Genomic DNA, 13370 nt, shown 5'->3' on the forward strand with positions numbered 1-13370 from the left:
GAGCTGGAACCCTGCTGTTCCTGGGCTACACCTGCTGCCATCGCTGCTCTACCCCAATGCTGTGTCACGGCTTGAGCCTGTTGGTCCTCTCAGTTCTGCTACTCCTGTCCTTTCCTCAGTTTCCCTTTCCCCTCCTCTATCCCACCAGGAACTGGCCCTTCCCTTCCCTTCCCTTCCCTTCCCTTCCCTTCCCTTCCCTTCCCTTCCCTTCCCTTCCCTTCCCTTCCCTTCCCTTCCCTTCCCTCTTCCCTTCTCTTTTCCCTTCACCCTTTTCCCTTCTTCCTTCTGCCTTTTCCCTTCTCCCCTTTCCCTTTTTCCTTCTCCCTTTTCCCTTCTCCCTTCTCCCTTTTCCCTTCTCCCTTCTCCTTTCTCCCTTCTCCCTTTCCCCTTCTCTCACCTCACCAGCCCTGTGCCCAGACCTGGCCACGTCCTCGCTGTCCCTTTGTGTCCCAACACCGACATTTCCCTCCCTCCTTCCCAGCCCTCCCAAGGGACACATTTCTGACTGCAGCGGTGGGAAAGCGTCACCCCTGCCTTCCTCTAATGAAGAGAGAGGAGGGAGCAGTGGCAGCTGTGACTGCAGTGACTCCAGCAGCAGCAGCCAGCCCCGGGATCAGCAATTCCCGAGCTGATAAGGGCTCTGCGGCTCTGCAGGCCCTAATGAGAGCTGGCTGACAGGGCAAAGCCATCTGCTCCTCCGGGCCTGCCCGAGCCTCTCTGGCTGCTGGGAAGATGCTGCCTCCTGTGAAAAAGGCAGGACATTTTCCTAATTGCTGCCATTTGCAGGTGGGAGCCAGGCAATAGAGACGCATCTCCAGCTGACAATCTGATATTTACCTTCCCTTCAGCTGCAGACAAACGCCTGGGATGGCTGCTCCTGACACGGTGATGGTTCTTCCTTTTATTTTTTTTTTTTTTGTCGTTTCTTTTTTTGTATGTGTCACACAAAATCTGTCCTTTCCCTTCAAGCTGCTTGTCGGGAATTTCATCAGAACCTCCTGGAACAGCATCCAGACATTCTTCTCCCAAGAACCCACCTTTTAAGCACAGGAGAAAAAAGCAGTTTCTAACCCAAACAGGAGATCCAAGGTCATTTGGGGGAGCTCAGACATGGAGGTCACATTCCCATACACTCACAGGGGGATCTGTTCCCATGGGATGGCTCTGGGGGTTGGCTGAAGCTCAGTCTGAGGGTTGGGCTCTTCTCCCAAGCTGACCAAACAAGAGGGAACAACCTCAAGTTCTGGGAGATGTTTAAGTTGGGTACCAGGGAAATTTTCTTCCCCAAAAGGGTTTTCCAGGCTTGGTGGAGTCCCCATCCCTGGAGGGATTTCAAAGCCATGTGGATGTGGCACCTGGGAACAGGGTCAGGGGTGGCCTTGGCAGTGACAGGTAAAGGGTTGGGCTGGATGATCTCAGAGGGCTTTTCCAACCCAAATGATTCCCTGATTCCAAACAAAGACAATCATTCCACTGAAGTTCCTTGTGCTGGGAGGTGCCACTCTTGGCTACTCTAAAGCAAAAGAAAACCTTTTAATGAAGGAAAACCAATGTGACTCCCTCTTCTTCCTCGCCCAGATTCCACTGGATCCCATTTCCAGTTCCACTGGATCCCATTTCCACCCCTGCAGCTGCTGCCTCCGTGTCTGCAGCCCAAGCCCTTGTGTGATGCTCGGTGGGATTTCCAGAGCCTGGGGCTGTGGAAGTGCAGGGAATCAGGGAAAGGTCCTTGGATGGGACAGAGAGGAGAGGATTTGCTGGAATGTTCCTACGGAAGTTTTAGAGCAAGCCCACAAATAAAGCTGCTCTCTGTGCACACAAAATCCTGCTAAAGCCAGTGGCAGATCCACCACACACACAGAGGCTTTGCCTGGACCTAAAAGTGAGCTTTCACACTCATCCTCATATTTCTGTGGGATGAAAAACTTATCAGAACCTGGACACCGTCTGGAGCTGCAGTTTTGGCCTCCTGATCCAGACTTTAGACCTGGTCTAAGACTCTGCAGCCCGGGGGGGCCTGTGGGGAAAGCCCTGTGGTCTCTTCCCAGCCAAAACCTCTTCCCAACAAAACACCTTCCATGTTTCCTGTGGAAAATGAAGTGCAGGGAGAGACTGGAGTCCCCTGCAAGGCTGGGAACCCGACAGAACCCCTTGTCACACCCCCTGAGCTCCCACCAGCGTGTCCTGGGTGGGTTTCCCAAGGATCCAGAGCCCGTGGGGAGCCCACCCCACCCCACTGCCAACCACGGACCATGCGGGTTTGCTCCACCACCCACAACCCAAATTCTGTGCAAATAAAGCAAATATTGATGAGTTCTCCACGATTTCCCAGAGCCACCACAGAGAGGACAGTGGCCACCAGGACTGACACCTCCAGGATGTGCTGAAGAAAACAATGCCCGCCTCCCCTTCCACAGGCCTGGATAAACAAAACGATCCAATTCCAGCCGGGCAAGCAGAGTTTCCTGAACTCAGACCTTCTATTAAAGCACTTCCACAAGTGACTGGCCAGTGGCAAAGCATCGTCACCGAGGCCAAAATCACTAAATGTGAAAATAAGAATAGAAAACTTCCAGCAGGAAAAATCCCTTGCCTTTAATTACCATTAGCAATGCAGCATGACAGAGGGAGATAAACACACAGGCACCTACACAAATAAGGAGCTTGGGAACACAAAGTAATTACTTTGATTTTTTTTTTTTCCTCTCCCCCCACCGACATTCAGAACTTATTAGTCTCCAGAAAGCACATATCAGCAAAAGACTGTCACCTCGGGGATAAATGAGGGATTTGTTTGTAACTCATTTCCAGGAGAATATATCCTGATGGTTTTAAGGCAGAGGAGGAATGTGCTTTGGCCAAAACAGACTTCTTAAAACTGTTTATTCCCATTTTCCCGAGCCTGGAGATGGGAACACCAGGTTTCTGCTGGCTGAGAAGTTCACCCCATTGATTGTTTCTCTCACACGCCACGAGCCGAGCGAGGAAAAGTCAATGAAGCCTCTCAGTTTTTCAGTCCATTTCCAGTTTAGGGAAATTGAATTAATCTCTTTACTCGGAGCAGCTCAGACATCCCCGTCCAGGCAATGAAAATCATTGCAGAGGCCACGGAAAGCTCTCTCTTTAAAGGTTACAGAGCGAGGATTAAAAGTGCCTCGGGGAAGGGCTGGAAAGCCTGATCAAAATAAAACACTGAGTCAACACTGGAAGGGCTGGGCAGGGCTGGTGCCCCCCCAGAGCCTGCTGATATTTTCAGATGATTCCTTCTGGCACTCCCCATGGAGAGTGGACGCTCTGTGACCTCCCACAGCCAGGGAAGAGGAGTGCTGTGTGAGTTTAGCCCCTAATCCAGTTACTCTGGGGATGCTACGGGGTGTAAAGCCTCAAGAGTTGTGCTGGGGAGGACTATTTGAGAGCAGCCCTGAGGAGAAGGATTGGGCACATCCATGGAGAAGAGCAGGGTTTCCTCAGAGCAGAGTCACTACTTCCAAAATCTCCAAAATATTCCAAAATCTCCATCCTGGGCTGAGAAGTTTCAGCAGAGGACTTTGTAAGTAAAATACAACAGGATTTGGCCACGCCCCAGCTTCCAGGAGCTCCTGGAGGACAGGAAAAGCTGAAAGTTTGGGAAACCTGGAGCAGGCACTCAGCTGAAAAGGCCAAAAGAGCTGGGAAGGGTCTGGAAAACCAGGAGAGGCTGAGGGAGCTGGGAAGGGGCTGAGCCTGGAGCAGAGGAGGCTCAGGGGGGACCTTGTGGCTCTGCACAAGTCCCTGCCAGGAGGGGACAGCCGGGGGGGTCGGGCTGTGCCCAGGGAACGGGGACAGGGAACGGCCTCGGGGTGGATTTTGGGACAATTCCTTCCCAAAAAGGCTGCCCAGGGCAGGGGTGGAGTCCCCATTCTGGAGGGATTTAAAATCCACGTGGATGTGGCACGTGGGGACATGGGGCAGTGGTGGCCTGGACTCAATGATCTTGGAGGGCTTTTCCAAGCGAAACAATTCCATGATTCCAAAGGTACTGAAAGCAGGGAGGCACCCCAAGGAATGCTCTAGGGAATGCAGGGAAGGCACAGATTGGTGCCCTCCTAAAACTCCTGGCAGCTGCAGATTAACTGGGACTGGAATCCACGGATGGGGGATTTGTTCTGGGGAGCTTTAATGACCCCAGAAATAGGGGGATCTTTGGGATGCACCCCTCTGGGGAAGGGACCCTCTGATCCCCTAAATCCCCCTGGGGCAGCAGGAGCAGGAAGGTGAGGACGAGGCCATCAAGCTGAGGGGTGGTTTTTAATCCTCTGATTTTCGGTTAATTACAGCTAATTAAACCTGCACTGAGATCAAAGCTCAGCAGAAACTACAGGGGGGAGCAAACAAGGCGGAAAGGAAAGGGAAAGAAAATACAGATTTTGTTGCGAGCGAGTCCTTAATTGAAAACTAAAGCAGCTTCGTTAATTAAAAGCTGCAAGCCCAAACGGGGACACACTGCAGACACAGGAGCCCTGGGATGGAGACAGCACAACCTTCCACAAGCTTTTGCTCCAGAGCCTCTTCTGGCCCTCATCCCCTGTAGGGAAGGGACTTCCTGGGATCCAGGCTGTGAAGATTTGGGGATTTTTTACCTTTCACAACTCAGCTGTGAAGAGGGGGAGCAGAGTGCCCTGTGTACTCAGCTGATGTGGGGTTTACTCAAACTGAATGGTCTTCATCACCCCAAATTTAGTCCTGGCTCGAGGGCAGCCCCAAGGAGAACATCTGAGATACTTCCCTCGCCCACAGGCATCTCAGAGCTCTGCAGAGGCTCCTGACTCTGAACAAAGGCATCCAGGTCAGGATTTGCTGGACCTGATGCTCTCCACACACCGGTGGAGCTCAGAGATGGCTCTCAGAGAGGGAAGATTCCCTCCACCAGCTCCACCCTCAGGCAACCTGGGCACCCAGGCACAACCACGGTATTTATCAAGAGTAAAATCACACACAGAATTAAGATTTGGCAATTAAAAGTCTTCCTGCAGATCACGGGGATGTTTGAATGCTTGCCTTTCCCTCGGCAGCTCCCAGTAGATGGCAGCAGGTCACTGCTGATTCCTGCTGCCAGGGAACAGCAGAAATCTGGGGAAAATCGAACAAAAAAACTGCCCAGCCTGGCAGGACAGGAGCCCTGAGCGCCGGGGATCCCAACCTGGCAGCACAGCCCTGGTACCCAGCCCAGCAGCGATGCAGGTTTGATGTGGGTTTGAGAAAAGCTCGAGCTGCATCCTCCACCCTAAACCTTCCCATCCTCCCCTTTCATGGATCATGGAATGCTTTGGGTGAGAAAGGACTTTAGGGATCATCCAGAGCCACCCCACGCCACAGCCAGGGACATCTTCCACTATCCCAGGGTGTTCCAAGCCCTGTCCAACCTGGCCTTGGAATGAAGATGGGTTTTGAGTAACAGGAGCATTCCCCAGCCCCATGGAGGGGATGGAGAGGCTCCAGGGAATGGAGGTGGGAAAGGTCTGGAGCAGCTGAGGGAGCTGGGCAGGGGCTGAGCCTGGAGCAGAGGAGGCTCAGGGGGACCTTGTGGCTCTGCACGAGTCCCTGCCAGGAGGGGACAGCCGGGGGGGTCGGGCTGTGCCGCAGGGAACAGGGACAGGAGGAGAGGGAACGGCCTCAGGCTGGGCTCAGGGTGGATTTTGGGAAAATTCCTTCTCCATAAAGGTTGTTAAACATTGGCAGGGCAGGTTTGGAGTGCCCATCCCTGGGGGTGTCCAGGGAACACCTGGAGGTGGCACTCAGGGCTCTGGGCTGGGAACAAGGTGGGGGCTGCCCACAGCTTGGACTCCATGGGCTGGGAAATCTTTTCCATCTTCCATGATCCTGTGAGTCCATGATTTGGGTTTCTTGACGGCCAAACCAGGAACAAGTGGAGCTCTGATGGCTCCTCCCCCATGGCACTCCATTTCCCCAGGGAGCCACCGGCAGTGCCAGTGGGGTGCCACATCTGCTATAGGGACATGTCCCAGCCAATACCCCTGGAAATGTCCCAGCCAATACCCCAGAAATGTCCCAGCCAATACCCCTGGAAATGTCCCAGCCAATATCCCAGAAATGTCCCAGCCAATATCCCAGAAATGTCCCATCCAATACCCCAAAAATGTCCCAGCCAACCCCCCAGAAATGTCCCAGCCAATATCCCTGGAAATGTCCCAGCCAATACCCCTGGAAATGTCATCAGCAGCAGGAAAAGATTCCTGGTCCCTGCAGGAGGAGTGGCCATGGGAACAACCGGGATGGCAGCACAGGGAAAGCTCCAACTCACTCCAGGTGTGGGGACACCTCTGGATCCCTCTGCTGCCACCCCCTGAGAGCCAGGGACAATGACAGTGCTGCTCAGAAACCTTCATTTCCGAGGTCACAGTGACACTTGTTAGAGAAAATGTTCCCATTTCATCCCTGCTCGCTCTGCTCCCTTCGCAGCCACCTCAGTGCACTCTCCAGAACACTCAGCTTTAACACTTGTATGACTCAGAAAATCACTTTTGTCAGTGATTTTTTTTTATTTAAGGGTGAGTCTGAAGCAGAATCCTCACCCTTTGTGACCACCTCTGATGAAATCTTCATAAAATCCCCGAGAATTTCGGGTGGGGATAGAGGGAGAGGAGGGAAGAAGACACAAGGGAAAGGACCTGAGTAGGAATTCAAATTTGAAGCTTTTATCCCTTCCATGCTATAAATCTAATTCTGGGTGTGAAACTTTGGTAATTTGGAGGTATTTGGAAGTCATGCTCAGTCCCAGACTTTGCAGCACATGCCTGGATATTCCACAGGGAGAAAATCCTCCTTTTTCCTTAATAAAGCAGTGGAAGCCCCCAACAACCTCGTGCATTTTTGCTGCCCTAGATACTGAACACACAGGAGTGAAAAACCTATTAATATTTGCAGGAAATTTAGCAAATGCCACAAATCCTTTGTGACACCTCAGCAGTCAGAACCAGCCTGTTTCACCCTTTCTCCTGGTGGAAAAAAACTCCTCACACCACTTGGCAATTTAATTTTTTTTTCGGTGGAAATGTGCTCTGTGATGCTCTGCTGAGACTTTCCCTGCCTTGAACTGAGCATCTGAAAGCAAAACTCATTTAAAACACATTTTCCCCTTGCCGTGGGACTGCTCCCAAAGCAGCAAATGTCACCTGCAGGTTACAGAGCTTTGGAAAAAGGGGGTTTAAACAGCAAGAGCCTCGCCAGGATCAACAAGTGTTACCTGGGCTTGCTCTGAATCCTCCGCCTGATTTTTGATTCAGAGGAAAAAGGGTTTCCCCTTCCAGCTTCCCTGGCTGGGATTTCTACTGCCTGAAGTCACTGTGCAGAGAAGAAAGGGATGCCCAGTGTCCTCTGAGGCCTCTAAAAAGCCTTGAAGACCATATCAGAAATGAAAAATAAAAGCAAAAAATCAAAAGCTCAGGAAAACCTTAAAAAAAAAACCTTTTGGTCCTTTCTCACCTGGTCTGGTCTTTCCTACAAACTGATTTCAAACAGGTTCACTCTGAGAAAAGGGATCTGCTCCAGAATTCAGATTTAAGGCGTGGAGAGGGGCTGTGTGGAGAGCGATGCACTGATTGTTAATTGTGGCTAATTGCTGCTGAACCCTCAGTGTCACGGACACAGGAATGTCCAGGCAGGGCTGGGGGTCTCCTGTCCCACCCATGACCCCCCATTTCCCTGGAGCAGTGAGGCAGGGAGGGAATTGATCCCAGGAGGTGCAGGGGGAGGGAGGATTTCTCCATCAGCTCTGCCACTGCTCCTGTACATAAAAAACCCCACTTTATCTTGGAAAAGGCCAAAGTGAGAGTTCTCCACAGCACAGAGCGTTCACAGATTCCTGCCTGAGCTGTAGCACAGAGGTACAAATCACTTTTATCCAGCCTGATGTTGTTTTATGCTTTCTGGAGGGGAGCTGTTATGTTTATTTAATAGTTTGAGTAGACCTGGCTACCGTGGAGTCCCTGGGGTGACGTGAGAGCCTTGCTCAGGTGACTGTGAGTCCAGGTGAGCAGGGCAGGCCTTGGATGCACCAGAGCCTTGTTTGTGTCAAAGGAGGATCTGGGTAATAAACATTTAAACATTCAGGAGTCATCTGAAGAACTAAAGAATCAAGCAGAGCATGAAGGAAGAAAAGAGGGAAGTGATGAAGCTGTGAAAACAATAAAGGAAATGTGGCTGAGTTGATGTGACGGGAAGAATTCAGCACAAAGCTGCTGTGGGAGGGTGGGGGTCAAGCTCTGCCCCCAAGGAACAAGGGACAGGACACAAGGAAATGTCCTCAAGTCGTGCCGGAGGAGTTTAGGGTTGGATATCAGGAAAATTCCTTCACCACAGGATGGGCATTTAAGAGAGAAAAGATTAAATTTGGAAGGTTTATTCCTTGCAGAGTTTCTAATGGATCTTCCTCCTGCAGGCCTCAGCATCCACAGCTTCCTCATTGTCAGAACTCAGAATGTCCCTCAGACATTCTCGGATGTTCCAGACCCAGGTCAAAAGCATCTGAGACCCTGGCATGCAGCCAGAGACCCCTGTGGCTTTGGATCTGACCCATGGAACAGTTTACCAACTTTGCAGGAAGAACAAGAAGTCACAAAAGTTTAGGTATTGTAGTAGAAGCAGTCACGAAGTGAAAGGAAGGATTTTTGAGTGCTGTACAGGGGGTTTTAAGCCTTGTATACAGGGGTCCAAGTTTTGTACATGGGGGTCAGGGGTTCTAAGATGGAGGGATTTGGGTCTGCCCTGTCCTCTTTCTTTCTCCTTCCTAGCCTCCATGTCTTTGGTGATGTTGGCACTCACAGATTGGTCTAGAGTAGAAAGTCACCATTCAATATAGATAGTAGGCATTGGGGGAAAGGTATAAACATGTAACACGTAATGTGTGATATAAAAGATGGCAGCAGCCCCCTGGGAGGGCAGTGTGCCTTTGTCTGACCTGCTGAACGGGCCACAGCAGCTCAGGGAGAAGAATCTTTTAGATAACCAACAATAAACAACCTTGAGAACAGACAACAGAAGACTACTGAGTCTTTCTTTAAAGGCACGGGTTGGAGGAGAGACTTTTCCATCTTTTGGGGTCACCCCAATCTGGGGGTGAAACCCCACACCTCATGCCAATGGTGATCTGAAGGAATGAATTCAGTAATGATCCAGCCCCAGATGAGATCCCAGAGGAATGAGGCACTCAGTCACACTCCTCATCCAGGGAGATCAAACCTCCCTCCCAGTTCAGTTCCAGCAGCAGTGGCCAAGTGATGGCACCAAGAGTTTGTGGTGGCTCAGATCCAAGTTTCACACAAACCTCTCTCATTGGACCCCATTCCTCCGTTTCCAAGTTCCAGATGTTTCTTTTGGCAGTTCCTGGCTCAGCTGTCCCCTCCTGACCGTGGCAGGATCAGATGAGGAACCCCCTGCAGCCAGCCCTGAGTCCAGCTACCAAAACCACTGCTCAGGGCTCACCTTCACCTGCTCATCCCTCCATCCTCCTCGAGGGAAGGAACCCCAGAATGTGGGAGAGGTTTGCAGGGGCTCTGTCACACCCAGTTTTGGGCTTATTTTGGGTTTATTTTACTGTTCCTGCTATTTCAAGGTAACAGAACTCGAGGGAGATGTCCCTTCAAGCCAACCTGGATCTGGTGACACTGAGCCTTCAGCAAACCAAAATATTTCTCACCTGGGAGTAAATCCAAGCCCCAGTTTCATCCTGTTTAAGTTCTATCCCCCACCTTTGGAAGATTTTCCCTGCCTGGGTTTTGGTCTTGGAGGAGCCCCAAGGAAGCACCAAGCACAGACACTTGGTGGGACCTCACACCAGCCTCAACTCATCCACATTTGGACTTGATGACCGTGGAGATCTTCCCTAACCTTAACAACCCCCCTGATTCCATGATTCCACGTCCCTCTGAACCTTGTTCAACCCAAGGAAAGCCAAAATTGCCACCAACACCTCCAGCTGTTGAACTTGCCCCTCATCCGGCCACCTGAGACTTCTGGAATGTCGCAACCCAGGGCACAGGGAATATTTCTCTGCCTGTCCTGAGATGTCCTGACCCCCAGGAGAACACTGCTTTTAACCTCTGTCCATGGAGAAAGCTTCCAAGACTTTGGGATGGATTGGCATCTACTGAGAGTGAAATAGACAGTAGTGGAGTTTATCACAGGGTGAAAAACTTCAGAGTTTTGGGTTTTTAGTATGGAGAGGAGACAAGATGGAGGATTTGGGACATTGCCTGATCTCCTTCTCGTTCTTCATCTGCTCCATTTTCTGTAGAGTTGGTGGCACAGGGGGATTGGTTAGAAAGAACCACAATGTAGATGTTGCACAGACAAACAAATAATTAGTTACTGGTAGAAAGGCAGAAATAAAATACGTTCTACGAGTTAACTGGAGAAAACAGCTCTAAAAGACCTCGAACCTGTGTGTCTGGTGACTTTTTTGGTGCCCACTCTTTCTCGCACCCTGTCTGGTGTGCAGACAGCATGCTGAACTTTTGATAAGAGAAAAACAAACAACAACCTGAAGACCAAAAAAAAAAAACCAAAAGCCCCGTTCACCTCTCAACCCTGGCACTGAACTTTCTAGGGCTCTCCCTACAAACCTCTTCCACACTGGAAGGGGCCACCTGAGCTCCCGTGGGGCCCAGAAGAGCGGCGGAGGCCGAGGTTTGTGCTCACCTGGCAAAGTCCAGGTCGGCCTCGCGGGACATGGTGATGTTGGTGAGGTTCTGCTGCAGGATGAAGATGTTCCTGCACATCTTCTTGATGCCCGACTCGCTGATGCGCTTGAAGTAGTGCGCGCCGTTGATGAGGATGCAGGAGATGAGGTGGCCCAAGCCTGCAAGGGGGAAGAGATTTAGTGCCAATAATTATTGGCAGGCCTGATGAGGGGAGACAGAATGATGCATCTGACTCCATCTTATCAGAAGGATAATTAATTACTTTATTATATTATAATATTCAATATTACATTACATCTAAAGTGAATCTGCCCAGCACTCAACCCTGCACACAACTGCACTCAACTCGTGACTGTCCCCCGACAGTCCTGACACAAACACACACTTGGCCCTGAAGGAAACAAAACACCATCACTCTGGGTAAGCAATCTCCATGTTGCATTCCACTTTGGCACAAACACAGGCACAGCAAATGAGGTGAATTGTGTTTCCTTTCTCTGAGGTTCAGAGAATGTGTAACCCAGAAATATTTTTGGGAAGAACTGTGCCTTGCTTTTCTCTGTGAAGAGAAATGTGGGGCTACAAATAATCCATGGTAAAAACCCCAAAATGAGCACTGTTAGGTGGTGCCTGTGAGCTGGATCAAGGGATAATTGGATTTTACCTGGAAACCCTCAGTAACCTTCATGGTGCAGTTTAGGACTTTCCATCTCTTTAGTAAAAACACAAAACTGCCCCAGAACTTAGAGCTGTGTTATCACAACCAGTGATTTTTAACCAGGCTTTGCACAACGTCCCTTCCAGTCCCTCTCCCTGTCTGGGCAGAGCAAGGGTCACTGCAGCTCCTGTAGAACCACAGGATTTTAATCTGCTCTCCAGGGTGGTGGTTTCCCTGTTTTTCCTGGTAAATTCAGTCTCTAGGAGCAGGAATAAGCTGTATCCCAATGCCCCTGATGCACAACTCCTCTCTGATCAATCCTGAACAGTTTCCTGAGTCTGAAGGATGGCAGAAGGGCACAACTGGGGGCTAAGGGACACAGGCACCCCCAAAATGATGCATCTACTCCTACCACATTACAAAGAGCAAAAACCCAGCCTGATTTGCACTGCACAGGTCTGGGCAAGCCCAGAGGCCAATTAAAAGTCTAAATTAAGGATTTAGCTCATGTACAGGGAGCCAGGGTGGGGCATCTGTAAATCCCAGATCTGGGCTTAAGAGGTGCCTGTGCTTAAGGGGGACCATGAGTGTGACTTTAAACTTCAACAGGATGCGAATGGTCCCCGTGGCTCCGTGTGGAGCCATTTCCCTCTTCTTGAATAAACAGGGAATCCCAGAATCCCAGGATGCTTTGGGTGGGAAGGGACCTCAAAGCCCACCCAGTGCCACCCCTGCCATGGCAGGGCCACCTGCCAGTGTCCCAGGCTGCTCCAGCCCCAGTGTCCAGCCTGGCCTGGGGCACTGCAGGGATGCAGGGGCAGCCCCAGCTGCTCTGGCAATTCCAGCCCAGCCAGGAATTCCTCATGGCCAAGATCCCATCCATGGCTGCCCTCTGGCACTGGCAGCCATTCCCTGTGTGCTGTCCCTGCAGGCCTTGTCCCCAGTCCCTCTGCAGCTCTCCTGGAGCCCCTGCAGGCCCTGCAATGTGCTGGAAGCTCTCCCTGGAGCCTTCCCTTCTCCAGGGGAACATTCCCAGCTCTCCCACACAGCTCTCACTCAATGCTCTGTAGGTGACAGCAGCACCTCACTCTGCTTCATCCCCGAAAGGAATCCCGTGGAGCTTTGGGATGAGAATGGAAAACCCTTTATTGAGGAAGGACTGGGAAGAGCCTGACCTTCAAAGATGTACTGGAACTTGTGCTGCTGCAGGCTGGCACTCATGGCCTCCTCGATGGCGCTGATGTCCTTGTTGAGCCGCACCACCAGCGGGTCGTAGTCCATGCTCTCCACGTTGGCCACGATGGCATAGTTCCCTTGCTTGGCCAGAGGGATCAGGTAGTGGAAACAGTGAACCCTGTGAGGCACAGGGAGGAACATCACAATGCAACGACCCCCCTTTTAAAGAATTCATGGGATGCAAAGGGGTTTTTCCCTATCCTCAAGCTGGTAAAAAAAATAACTTCAGGAGATGGGTGGTGATGTCTGTGTTAAAGGCATCCTCCTCTTGTTGTTGTCCCATCTTCAGGGATGGATCCAACAGATCCTTGGTGATGGATCTGACCTCCACCATCCCGCTGAATTTTCCCAAGATTCCCGACCTCCCATACAATACCAGTCCTCCAACAAGAATTCCTTCCACGAAAACCTCATTAAAGGGATGACTACAGGACCAGCGAGCCAGGGGTCATGGAATGGTCATTAAAATTCCAAGACTGTGCCTATTCCCAAGCACTTCACACTACTGCAACTCCTTCCTGTTCACCAACGTGCCCAACCATCATCTCTCCATGGAAGGAGAAATTCCACGCAGTCAAATTCCAACAAGAACAACCATCATCCTTCCATGGAAGGAGAAATTCCATGCAGTTAAATCCCAACTTGCCCCACTCCATGGAAGGAGAAATTCCATGCAGTTAAATCCCAACTTGCCCCACTCCATGGAAGGAGGAATTCCTTGCAGTTGAATCCCAATGTGCCCAACCATCTCCATGGAAGGAGAAATTCCATGAAGATAA

The 13370-nt window shown here is 50.9% G+C and overlaps 1 protein-coding gene across 1 annotated transcript in view; it reads right to left on the bottom strand.

Annotated features, from left to right (window-relative positions):
- The window catches only part of EXOC4 (exocyst complex component 4), a 317262-nt gene that overhangs the window by 12009 nt on the left and 291883 nt on the right, over nucleotides 1-13370 (bottom strand). Inside the window, 2 exon segments of the mRNA XM_038153051.1 lie at nucleotides 10696-10855; nucleotides 12531-12709. Of these exon segments, the coding sequence (XP_038008979.1) occupies nucleotides 10696-10855; nucleotides 12531-12709 (339 nt within the window).

Source organism: Motacilla alba, chromosome 1A (genome assembly GCF_015832195.1).
Source record: "Motacilla alba alba isolate MOTALB_02 chromosome 1A, Motacilla_alba_V1.0_pri, whole genome shotgun sequence".
Lineage (NCBI taxonomy): Eukaryota > Metazoa > Chordata > Aves > Passeriformes > Motacillidae > Motacilla > Motacilla alba.